Source organism: Dermochelys coriacea, chromosome 5 (genome assembly GCF_009764565.3).
Source record: "Dermochelys coriacea isolate rDerCor1 chromosome 5, rDerCor1.pri.v4, whole genome shotgun sequence".
NCBI classification, from domain to species: Eukaryota; Metazoa; Chordata; order Testudines; family Dermochelyidae; genus Dermochelys; species Dermochelys coriacea.
The window spans coordinates 96,647,953-96,660,808 of record NC_050072.1 but is presented as its reverse complement, the minus strand read 5'-3'; the positions used below and the strand labels follow the sequence as shown (position 1 = coordinate 96,660,808).

The following is a 12,856-nucleotide window of genomic DNA, read 5'->3' as shown; positions in this document are numbered from 1 at the left end:
GACTTGCTTAACCTTTGGTATTTGTTTCACCGGAACTGGAAACCATCCAACCAATTCCTTCTCCCACAGCGCTTGGCTCAGCACACTGAGAACCCCTGGTCCCGGTATCTAGACCATCTCTCAATCCAGTTTTATTAAGAGAGAAATCTCCCATGACTTTTTTTTCTGGTATTGCCACCCTCTGGTTCAGGACACCTCTCTCTGGTACTGTCTGCATCAGCACCTTCATTATTGGAAACCTCTGGCTCCTTGGCCTTGACCTCAGAAGTGCAGTCCTCTGTATCCCACCTGGGACACAGCACTTACCCTCTTTCATGGTTGTCGGAGCCATGGACAATGCAATAGCCCCAACATTGTTGTTTTCATAAGGGGTGAGTGTCTGTACAAGAATGGGTCCTGAGACTCCCGGGGCCGCTCTGGGCTCCATGGGGCATCCCTCCTCCAGCCAGGACTTCCCCATAGCCATCTCAATAGCTGTGGGGAACACATCAGACACAAGGGCACTGGGAACATCATTCCCCGATACCTGACTTTGAGATGGGTACTGGGTGCCTAGAACATCACTTTGTGTCCGGTACTATGATCAGTCCCAGGTCCTTTTTGGGTAGCTTCTCCCACCACAGATTAGAGTTGCCACTACCTCAAATGCCGGTTGCATCCTTATCTTCATCACCAGATGAAGCTATTGATTCAGTGGGAGATTTCCTCCAGAAAACCACAGGGCCCACCAAGACCTTCTGAAAAGAGTGGCCTTGGTGCTTGGCATCCATGCAGAAGAGCTACACGAGAGTTCTCGCAAGTTGGTGGATATCGTAGTATCTGCTACCCTGGCTAAGGTTGCTCTGTCGCTCGGTGAGGTAGTCGTGGAGCTGGTCAAGACTCTTTGGCAGACATCCTCTTCACTCCCAAAAGCAAAACAAACCTGAGAAGAGATACTTGATCCCCTCTAAGGGTATGAACAGTTTTACATTTACTACTCTCCAGGTTCTCTTGTGGTGGCAGCTGCCAATGAGTGGGAAAGACAGGGACAACAAGCCTCCACGCCAAGTAGCAAGGACTCAAAAAGATCAGACTTGTTTGGTCAAAGATTCCTCAGGGGACCTGCGGATCAGGATCACAAACCAGAAGGAACTCCTCAGGCAATATGACTGTTATTCTGGGAGAACATTGCAGAACTAAAGGACACATTACCAGAGGATTGCAAGCAAGAGTTCTCAGTAATGGTGGAGGAGGGTAAACTGGTCACTGGAACAGCCCTTCAGGGAAGTTGTTGGATAGTGCAGATTTGGTGGCCCAAATAAGAAAGTGTTGTTATGAGAAAGTTTTCATGATTACAATCATTTGGACTACCTGTAAAAGTCCAACAGGTCTATGGGACCTTCAGTTTGAAGGCCCTACTGTATTCTTCAAGAAAACTGTTGACAGGATTCACAACCTTAAAGATTCCAGGGAAACACTCAAATCTCCTGGCAACAAAGAGAGAGCATTTTACTCAGCAGCAACCTCTTTAACATCATGACTTTGCTCCCAGTTTCCAAGATCCACCTAGGGAAAATGGAAGGAATTATAGAAGGTGCTCTCCACCGCCCTCCTCTTTAGCGTCCGTGAGCTCATCCAGTTCAGTTGCTTCTTCCAAACAGGCATTTAGTTGCTTCTCCAGAATTCACAAAGTGCATGTTGGTGGTAACTGTTCGTTTTAGAAAATTAGGTGTCTGATTAACGTATGACCAACCAATCATCCAGGTACGGAAACACAGAGTCTCAGGTCTTGTCCAGCATATCCACCACTCTATCCACGTTCAGAGCTTTGGGGATCAATACTGAGGCCTGTTGAGACAATAGAATTCATTAGAGCAGTCTTCAAGTCCAAAAATGCCAGGGCTTTTCTGCCAGAGACCAGATTCAAAACCATCTGAGACCTAGTACTTCAAATTAAACTTACCCACTCACAACAGCATGCAAGTACTGCAGGTTGTTGTTTCATATGGCAGCGTATACCTGTGTAGCACAATTCGCCAGACTGTGGCTCAGGAAGTTGCAAATATAGCTAGCATCAGTATATGCCCTGAATTGTCACTACTCGAACAAGGTGGTTCGAGTACCAGAGCTAGTCCTGTTGTCTCTGGATTGGTGGATAGACCCTCTAAAAGTTTGCATGGGAGTTCTGTTCCTTCCCATGCTACCAACGATCACTTTAGTCATGGACATATCATTTCTAGGTTGAGGGCTCACATTTGGGTCCCTGAAGACTGAAGGTCTTTGGTTGTCTCAAGACCTAGAGGCTCACATAAATATCAGGGACTTAAGAACAGTAAGTCTACCCTGCTCAAGCTTTCTTACCCATGTAGTGGGGGGTGGGGGAGAATCTGTTGATGACAGACAGCTTGGAGACCATGTTTTACATAAACAGGCAAGGAGGGAAATGATCAAACCTACACTGCCAGAAGGCAGTTCAACTCTGGGACTTTTGTATAACCCACTCTATTCACCTTGAAGCTGCTTACTTTCTAGGGAGACAAAACACGCTGGCAGGTCAGCTGAGCAGATCCTTCTGTGACGGGTTGGATCACAGAAACCCCCTTTCGGACTGCCACCTAATGTGCCTAGACTACCTCTGAGCCTGTTTTCCCTGCCAGCTTGGGACTTCGGTCCCTTGCCTGGTTTGAGCCAGACATGCTTGCCTGCTGCAAACACAGATTCAAGTCTGAACCATGTCCCTCACAAGCTGCAGGCTTAACTGAAAACAGCTTAAGAAGTGCTCCTGTCTCCAGCCCTCAGATACCCAACTCCCAATGGGGTCCAAACCCCAAATAAATCCGTTTTACTCTGTATAAAGCTCATAAATTGTTGGCTCTCTATAACACTGATAGAGAGAAATGCACAGCTGTTCTTCCCCCCCCCCCACCCCCACCCCATAAAGTGTATTTATATACACTCTGGGTGGGTTAATAAGTAAAAAGTGATTTTATTAAATGCAAAAAGTCATTTAAGTGGTTCCAAGTAATAACGGACAGAACAAAGTGAATTACCAAGCAAAATAAAATAAAACAGGCAAGTCTAAGCCTAATACAGTAAGAAAACTGAATACAGGTAAATCTCACCCTCAGATATGTTTGAATAGGCTTTTTTCACAGATGGGACACCTTCCTACTCTGGGCACAATCCTTTCCCATGATACAGTCCTTGTTCCAGCTCAGGTGGAACCTAGGGGATTTCTCATGACTGCAGCCCCCTTTGTCTGTTCCACCCCCTTATATATCTTTTGCACAAGAATCCTTTGTCCCTCTCTGGGTTCCACCCCCCGCTTCTAAATGGAAAAGCACCAGGTTAAAAATGGATTCCAGTTCAGGTGACGTGGTCACATGTCCTGTGAAACCCCAAGCCTTCATTCTTCATGGCCTGACTCACAGGAAGGCTGGCAAGTAAACAGAGCCATCTACAGTCAATTGTCCTGGTTAATGGGAGCCATCAAGATTCCAAACCACCATTAATGGCCCACACTTTGCATAATTACAATAGGACCTCAGAGTTGTATTTCATATTTCTAGTTTCAGATACAAGAATTATTCATACATACAAATAGGATGATCACACTCAGTAGCTTATAAGTTTTTTGTAATGAGATCTTACAAGAGACTTTTTGCGTGAAGCATATTCCAGTTACATTATATTCACACTCGTTAGCATATTTTCATAAAATCATATGGAGTGCAATGTCACACTTCCTGTCTTTCCTACACAGTGTGATAGTTTGCTCTTGTGCCCTTAATGTCTCTTTGAAAAGCTGCCAATTCTCTTGAACTGTTTTTCTGCTTTGACATGCTTTCCATGGGATCTTACCTACCAACTCTGAGTTTGCTAAAGTCTGCCTTCAGTCCACACCTTTACTTCTCATTACACTGTTGTCCATTTTCAAGTGATTTAAGCGACTAATCATATTGGACATTTTTTCCCAGACTGAAATAGTCAGTTTAATTCACTGACCTGGTTAATCCCTCTGTTGAACAAATCCTTCAGTTGTAAATGTAAAACGTGTTTCGATAAGAGAAGTTTATCCAAAATAGCTAAGGTTTTGTTTAATAAAAATAAAGTTAGTTTAGAATTGTGTTTGTTTAAATTGCAGTTACCATCCTAAAACAACTTGACAAAAATCATGAGCAAAGTTAATTATCTAATAAATAAGCAATTTATAATTCACCATTTTCTAACATGCTAAAAATGTACAGTTAAGAATCTGACAATGTTAAGCTACATAATTGCTGCTTATAAACGTTTATAGTTAAAACTAAGGTTTAGTAATGGATATTTTTAGTAAAAGTCATGGACAGGTCAAGGACAATAAATAAATAATTCGCAGCCAGTTACCTGTCCCTGACTTTTACTATAAATACGCCTGGCTAAACCTTAGCTGACCTTAGGGTGCCGCTGCTATGGGGGTCCCTGGGGCACTGCTGTTCTGAGGAGTCCTCGGGGCCAACGGCTGGCCCCTGCTCTGGCGGTGGGGACTGACTGCCTCCAGGACTGCTGCTCCGGCCACCTCCAGAGTGGACCCCGGGACTGCTGCTGCTCCAGCGATCTCTGGGGTGGATGCTGAGACCATTGCTTAGGCAGTCCCTGGGGCCAGCCACACCGGCTGCTGCTTTGGGCCACTCCAGCAGCGGCTGGTGTGACTGGTCCTGGGGTCGCCTGAGTGGCTGGTTCCGGGGCTGCTCCAGCAACGGCTGATGCAGCTGGTCCCAGAGTCAGCCGCACTGGCCACTGCAGCTGCAGATATCATGGAATCCGTGACTTCTGCAATCTCCGTGACGGGCTCTCAGTTTTAGTTATAATGAACTATCATAGGTAGCAAAAAGATGTACCAAATCTAGACTAAAGGGTCTCTGTTTAGTTGTAAATCAGTGTGATTTAGTAGTTATATCAATCAATGAGAGTGCACCTTTCTTTAGGAAAAAAAACTGAATTACAAATGGAAAAGTGGATTAATTTTAATTATTTAATTGGTGATTTAATTTGTCTTGATTTAAATCAGCCCACTATTTGGGGAAAAAACTACAAAACTAGGTACAAACTATATTTAAAAATGTTATTTAGGTAGCGAAGTCAAGCACTTGTAAATTAGGAGAAACTAGCTTTCCAGTTGCCTTAATTTTGGCTCAGTATATATGAAATATGATAATAGTCTTTAAAAACACTATCAGGTGCTTTCCCCCTCTCTCCCCCCCAGCGTAACTTACCTTATTCATTGCATACTTTGGATGGCCTGCAAACCAGAATTAAGGTTGTACGAGCAAGCCTAAATGTGGCCTATCCTGGCTTTATAGTGCTTGACTTTATATCGTAAATAACTTAATTTTAATGTAACATTTTATATGTTGTATAATAAATATATTACATTGTCATGGAATATTTTGTGCAGCTGTGTTTTGAGAGAGGAATGTCTGGTTTATGTGGAAATCTTATAATAGAGGCTTTTGGTGACTTGAGAGAGATTAATTTCCTTCCACTCTATCACTCATGTCAGTGGGTTGCCTTTATGAAAACTGAGAAATTATTTGATATCAGGCCTACAGTGTGCTTTGAAAAACTGTAGCAAGTATATAAGACACAAAATAAATGTCACTTTTGTCATGAAGTCATTCCTGTTGCTCTGGGGCATTGGAGCATGACTTGCATCTTTTACTTACTGTCTAACTCATGTATAGAATTTAACTGTGAACTTTTTTTAATCACAGGTAACTAAAGCTGGATTAAAGATTTACAGACCAGGGGTAAAACAAGATGATGAAAATTCTGGTGGTTGGTTCAGTTGGATATGGGGTTGGGCAGGAGAAAGAAATGATGAGAAGAAACAAGAAACAAAGGGTGCAAGTATGTCAATTTTATTTTAGTAGTGGAATTAATTTTCTCTGCCCATAAATGGGACTTGATGGAAAAGCTGGTCTGTACCAAAGAGTCTTAAGTTTTTTGTAATGTTGTTCCCATTAGAAGATGCCTGAAAATCTTTTAGACTTCTACCGTTATTGTCAAGGATGTCGTTGCACATTGAGAAGCCTCTAGGTTTCTAATTGTACTTTTTATAAATCTTTCATTTTTTTCCCTTGGGATTTTTCTCCCCTCTTTGCCATTCTTGGAATTTCCATCAGCCTGCTGCACTAAGAATGGGGAATTGGAGAGATGACTTGGATAGAAAACATCAGTTACTGCAAAGTAACTTTTTATTTTTGTTAACTAGATTATAAAGGAAATTAAGGTGATTTTATATATTTTTATTACACTGCAGCTCACTTAAATGGTTATCTGGTAGATGACCTGCAAAGACTTTGGGAAGGGGGAAGCTAAGCCAAAAAACCTTTTTCTTCTTCGAGTGATGTCCCCATGAGTGCTCCCCTGGTCCTGCTTTGAGCAGGGGGTTGGACTAGATGATCTTCTGAGGTCCCTTCCAACCCTGATATTCTATGATTCTATTCTATGATTCTATGATTCTAAGTAAGGGAAGATCATCCTCTTACCGGGCTGACACTAAGAAGAGAGCAGTCCCTCCCTCAGCTCCTGAGGAGCAAACTGCAGGAATGCCATCTCCGGCTAGATCTATGGTGCTAACTGCTTCTGACAAGAGGCAGTAAGCTGCTCCTAGACCAGGAGTCTCAAACTGAAAGACCACGAGGGCCACATGAGGACTAGTACATTGGCCCGAGGGCCACACCACTGACCACCCACTGCCCTGCCCCCATTCCACCTCTTCCCACCCCTTTGCTGCCCCCATTCCAACCCCTTTCCTGAAATCCCCACCCCAACTCTGCTCCCTCCCTGCCCCCAGGGGTTCAGGGTGCGGCAGGGGGCTCAGGGCAGGGGGTTGGGGTGCATCGGGGACTCGGCAGGGGGTTGGGGTGCTGGGTACGTCGGGGCTCAGGGCAGGGGGTTGGTGTGTGGGGTTAGGGCAGGGGGTCAGGGTGCAGGAGGGGTGTGGGGTGCAGCAGGGGGCTCAGGGCAGGAGGTTTGGCTGCAGGAGGGGTTCGGGGGGGTGGGTCTGGCCTGGTGCGCACGGGGGGCAAGTCAGGCTCCCTGCCTGCTTGCCCTGCCCCCGTGCCACTTGGGAAGCTGCTGGGATCTGGGGGAGGGGGGTGGGTGTGCACAGGGGTCTGGGTGTTGCCCTGGCCGCTTCTCCAGGTACCTACCCCGAAGCTCCCATTAGCCGGGAACAGGGAACCGCGGCTAACACAGGGAACCCGTGTTCCCTCTCCCCCAGGTCCTGGCCACTTCCCAGAGCAGCGCGGGGGCAGGGCAGGCAGGCAGGGAGCCTGCCCTGCCCCCATGCGCGCTTGGCCAGAGCCGCTCTAGGTAAATGCTGGGGGGGTAGGGTTGCTGCGGGGAGCTGGCAGGCTGCAGAAAATAACCTGTGGCCCAAGGGCTGTGTGTTTGAGACACCTGTCCTAGACTTACTACCTCAGCCCCTGAGAGCAAGTCTAAGGACTGTCCCTGGGCGAAATTGGCACCACCTCGTGTTGTGAATGACCAAAGCAAGCCATTTACCTCCTCTGTGGCTCCAGGTCAGTTTCTGGTGCTGAGGACACTGTCGGCACCACCATCGGCATCAGCACTGGCAAAACAGCCGGATCCAGTGAATCCCTCTGCCTCGATGCTGTGCACGGCACCTAAGCTCTCGGATCCAAGAAAGACTCTGGCAGGGTTGCAAGCTCTTACTAAAACTATGGCTCCAAAAAGCTCTCTGGTGCCATCTGCTGACTTTTTTACATATCACACCTTGCCACGATGCTCAACGTGGGCACTGAGGAGAGATCACCCACAGGAATTCACACAGCTGTCAGACTTTACTATATCTGACACTCCGGATTCTCCATTCCTCAGACAGGTGTTTCAAGACTCACCCACTTTTCAATCAACACACTCTTTGTGCTCTCCCACAGGGACAACACCTCCTTTCCTTAGTGATGTCGAGGAGGACAAGGGTGTTTGTCAAGACTCTTGCCCCATCAGCATCAGGCAATTGACATCAACTTACCAGCCTTTCCCTGCTGCTGTTTAGGGCACCCAGCCTTTTCAGGGACCCCTAAGGAGGCAACCATATATTTTCTTACCCCTAATTGGCCATATTGGGACCCCTGGGTCATGTGTAGGGCACAATTCAGTAATCCCCCACTGCTGCAAACACGACAGTCTCCATCCATCCCCTACTCAATCTCTTGACCTCCAGAACCACAGCCTCCACAAATACCACCACTGGAGGAGGAACTGGAAGGAGAGCAAGATGAGGAGGTATCTTTGTCCTTGTCTTGTAGGTGTGTGTGCTCGCCACATGCACTGGTGCCAGATGTTTTTCCCTCAGTGGTATCCATAGGGTGCCAGCTCTGGCGCCTTCTGCAGTGGCGCACGTATGCTCTGGTGTAAGGGGCGCCGCTGGCTCCCTCCTCGCTCGATGCCTTCTTACTGCCAGTGACAGTGCTGGAATGTCTCCTTGCTTCACAAGCTTTCCTGTCTCTACTGTGTTTAATGGTGAATTTGTTGTATAGTTGTTGTTTTAAAGTTGTATAGTTAATAGTTCCCTTAGTGTTAAGTTAGAAATAGTTAGTCCCATACGAGACTCAGCCTAGGTATGGAGCATGCCCTGGTCCCTGCACTGGTCCCCGGGCTTCAAACCTTGTGACTTTTGCGCAAAAAAAACAAAAAACAAAAAATACCATGCCAGTCAATGATCCACATAGAAGCTGCCTGAAGTGTTTAAGGGAAACCCACGTGAGCGACAAGTGTTGCATGTGCAAGAGCTTCAGCCCGCGGACAAAAAGGAGTGGGACATTCATCTCCGAGAGCTCCTTATGGAGTTGGCCCTCTTAATGGCCTCAGAACTGGTGAGATGAGACTGCTTCGAGCACTGTGGCCTCTGCGTGGAGCACGCCACTGGCACCAACCTCCAACCAGCGTCTATCCCTATCCCTGGTACCCACTAAAAAGCAAAGAAAGGCCGGGAAGGGGCATTCTCTTACGTCGTCCTATAAAAGGAAAGGGAGAGCCAGAGGAGAGCAAAGACCCACGCGGGACAACTCTTCCCCTCTGGATGGTGACCAAGCTCCAACTCCTTGCTGAACTGTCGAGCCCACTTCAAGACCCGCCCCCTACCCTGTCCACACTAGAGGCCTTTCAGGCTGCTAAGGACATACTCTTCCTTCTGGTGCCATGCACACTGGCTGGTGAGATGCCCTATTCAAGGGGTAAACCGGCCTTAGGATCCTTCCAGCGGTCTCCATCAGTGCAGCACCACTCCTTGCCGCAGGGGGTGCCCGTCAGCACTCGCCTGAACAGCGCCACCAGCCCCCGGATGTGGGTCAGTTTACCAATCCAGTATTGGGCAGTGGCATTAGAAAATAATTTTCAGTTCTCAATGTGGAACCTTAACTATGACGCCATTATGCTGCCTCTGTGATTCTCTCTTCCATTTTATAGTCATCAGTACTTTCTTTGAGTTGAGGGAGGTTGTCTTCACAATGTGTGACAATAGTCAGGTTCTGCACAATAGACAGGTGTTGCCACTATTCTTTTTTTCCCCTTATCAGGATAGGTTGAAATTAGTTCCGAGTCCACAAACCTACTTTAAAATACATTTTAAAGCCTAATTCTACAAACTTGCATTGATTAGCACTTCATTTCTCTGGGACTATTTGCAAGAGCAAGTTCTATGAAGGATTGCAGAATCTGACTCCTAGAGAGAGTATTCTTGATAAATCCAGAACAATCTTTCACCTACAATAACAGAAGACCCTATCTGGATTGCCTCCTGGATCACTAAGGATTACAAATCCCCAGAAGAGGAATAGAGTTCTATGTAGTGTTTATAAAACATTTTGTTACACATTTTCATGATCATAAGTATTACACAAAAAACTAGGTTGTTATTTTGTAATCACTTCGCTTTTAAGCTCAATAACTAAGTTATGTGGGAGTGTCCAATTCACTTTTATTAACTGGAGGGACGTGCATATAGCTCTGCATGTCAGAGGTAGAATAGACCTTAGTGATGAGTTCAGAAGAAACCATAAAAGGTCTTTGTCAAAGGTTATGACTTCTGGCAATTTCTTGCGTAAAAGTATTGTGTGGTTGGAGGTATATAATGTTGTACAAAGACAACTGCATTTTTTTAAGGAAAATATACTGCAAATATAATGAATGTTTGTTTTATAATGTGGCAGGTCTTGAAGAATTGATGACACTGGAAGAAAAGGCCAAACTCTATGCAGCAATCGGGTATAGTGAAACAGCTGTTGATCCAACATTGCCAAAAACAGTAAGATTTGGCTACTTTATCTGATCAGCAAATTTACTAATATATACCATATAGAAATATAATTAGCAGTTTAACACTGGAAAACAATACACACAATTTGGGATCATTTATACATTACTTTGATCTCTTAAATGTCTGTTTTCGTTTCTCCTCCCTCTTCTCTTACTTGTTTGAACTATTTTGTGGTTTTTTTGTTAACTTACTTTTTGCTGTGATTTGCTCAAAAAGTTTATTCTTTAACTGGATATTATCAAGTGACACAAACATTCGGATCTTGAGGATGATATTTTGAGGAATTCAAATGTTATTCTCTGGAGCTCATCTTCAGAAAATTTCAATATATTTTTAAAGTGTCAAGCTAGAATAAAATCACAGTATTTGCGTATTTAAACTACGAAATACTTTACCTATTCCTTTGAAAAAAGAGCTTGCATATTTGTCTTCATTAAAATTTTAGAAATTATTCAAAATAGGTTATGTTAATAACAGCCAGTGTTCATGCTTTTAGTAGTTTGGTTAAGTTTTAATTTTTTTTTATTTTTTTTTTTTGGAAGGCCTCTGTGTATTCCCACTTGTGAAATATGGTGCTTCTGGTGACAAACTGCGGAACTGCCTTGAAAAAAGCAATGTCTGTTGGATGATACGTGAGAGATCTTGTGTAAACGTTGATGTCATTCCTCTACTTCACATAAGGGCATACCCCACATCCCCTAGCTCATATTCTTTTCCCACCACTGCAGAGAGCACCCACAACTTGACGCTTTGTCCTTAGGCTGGGTTTTTGCATAGTCTCTCTTATTTGCTAGTAGCGAGTTTGTATAGAACAGTATAGGATAATTTTGCATACATAACTTGCCTTCGTCCCATCGTAGCCACCATCTTGGATACCCTAAAGGAGTCCTGACCTAAAACTTGTGAATCCAACTCATGCCCTTCCTGACTTCTGAAAGAAGGTCATGAAGAGCTGGAGTCGCTTCTGGAAAAAAATAGCCAATGCCTCCTTCAGAGAAGGAATCTTTTCTTCCTTCAAATATGCAATAGTCTGCCCAACACTGAAAGAACCTCTCCTGGATTCTTCAGTTCTAGCAACCATTGTTCCCTGTCAACCTACCCATTCCTTTGCAAGAAACTATCAAAAAGCCAACTACAAGCTCATCTAATTGAAGCTAACATTCTTGACCTGGCACAATCTGGATTCAGGCCACTTCAGAATGGAAACTGCTTTAGTTACACAGATGGATGATTTCTGCTGTCAATGAATAGAGGATAGACATCCTTTCTCATCCTCCTGTATGTCTCTGCAGCCTTTGACACTGCAAAGATCCATGAGTAAGGCCTTGAGAAAGTCAGATTTTTTTTTAAATTCATGGCTGTATCATGGGTAATGTACAGAATTTTGCGGAATGTGCATGGTCATCAAATGTCTTCCACTGTCTGCTGAACTACTGCAATTTTTCCAACAGCAGGGAGCCAGAAACAGGCATCCATGCATGCTGGTTTCGTGCTTGCTGTGGCTCAGAGCATGCATTTGTGGTAGCATCATAATGTCAGAACAGCAGTTTGAGTCGGGGACTAGGTGGCTGGTTTTATGCCAGGCCAGTAGCTGGTGCTGCTGCCTCTTGGAACACATGCACTGTGAGCCCTGGAGTGTGCACATGCCTGCTTCTACCTCCCTGCTGTTCATATTCCAAATGGTGGCAGCACTGGCTACTGTGCCTCAAATAAAAACAGACATTTAGTCCCCCTCTAAACTGCTGTTCCAACATGAGGCACACTGAGCACGAGACCACTGCGTGAGAATGCCCAATTCTGCCATCCTGCTGTTGGTAAAATCATGGTGTTGGGCTAACTTTGATTTTTATGCAGTCCATGAAGTTGAAGACCTAGCCTCGGTTACTAATTTCTTCAGCACCTCTTGAATGTACTATAGCAGTGCAATATACCTGGGCATGAAACATTCAGCACTTAAAGTCCAGCTAGTACAAAATGCTGCACTGCATCTCTTCAGAACACAGGTTACTGTGAGCCCATCATACCTCTTCTCTGCTCTCTGCCTGGCTTCCTGTAGAATTTTCAGTCAAGTTCAGTTTCACTCCTTAGGCACAATGGAGCTCTCAACAATAAAAGTAACATTCAGCTGTGTGGGAGACAGAACTTTCTCTGGGGGGGTTGCTTGAGATTGTGGAATTAACAGGAACTAAAGACCATCCAAATCTCACCACTTTCACCTACAAGTGCAAGACACATTTCTTTGACCTTGTCTTCTCTAAAATAAACACATAGCAATTGGTATATTTAACACCCCCCCACCCCAAAAGTAGATACTCCACTGCACACATTTCTCCTCCTGGGAGAGGATGAAAGAACAAATGTGACAGGTATGTAATAACATAGCTTAATGTGCTACTGGAAGGTGTTCATATGCTATGGTGATGAGCCTTGTATAAAAACCTATATAAAATTGAACCTGGAGGTTTCCCTGACTTGATCTGAAGGATCCCAGTCATCTTCCTTTGCTTCGGGTTCAGACATCATGAAAGTATCTCATGCAGTCCTCTTCAT

At 44.9% G+C, this 12,856-nt stretch overlaps 1 protein-coding gene across 1 annotated transcript in view; it reads left to right on the top strand.

The window, feature by feature from the left end:
- VPS13A (vacuolar protein sorting 13 homolog A) overlaps positions 1–12,856 on the top strand; it is a 259,167-nt gene that overhangs the window by 50,075 nt on the left and 196,236 nt on the right. Inside the window, 2 exon segments of the mRNA XM_038402638.2 lie at positions 5,733–5,868; positions 10,200–10,294. Of these exon segments, the coding sequence (XP_038258566.1) occupies positions 5,733–5,868; positions 10,200–10,294 (231 nt within the window).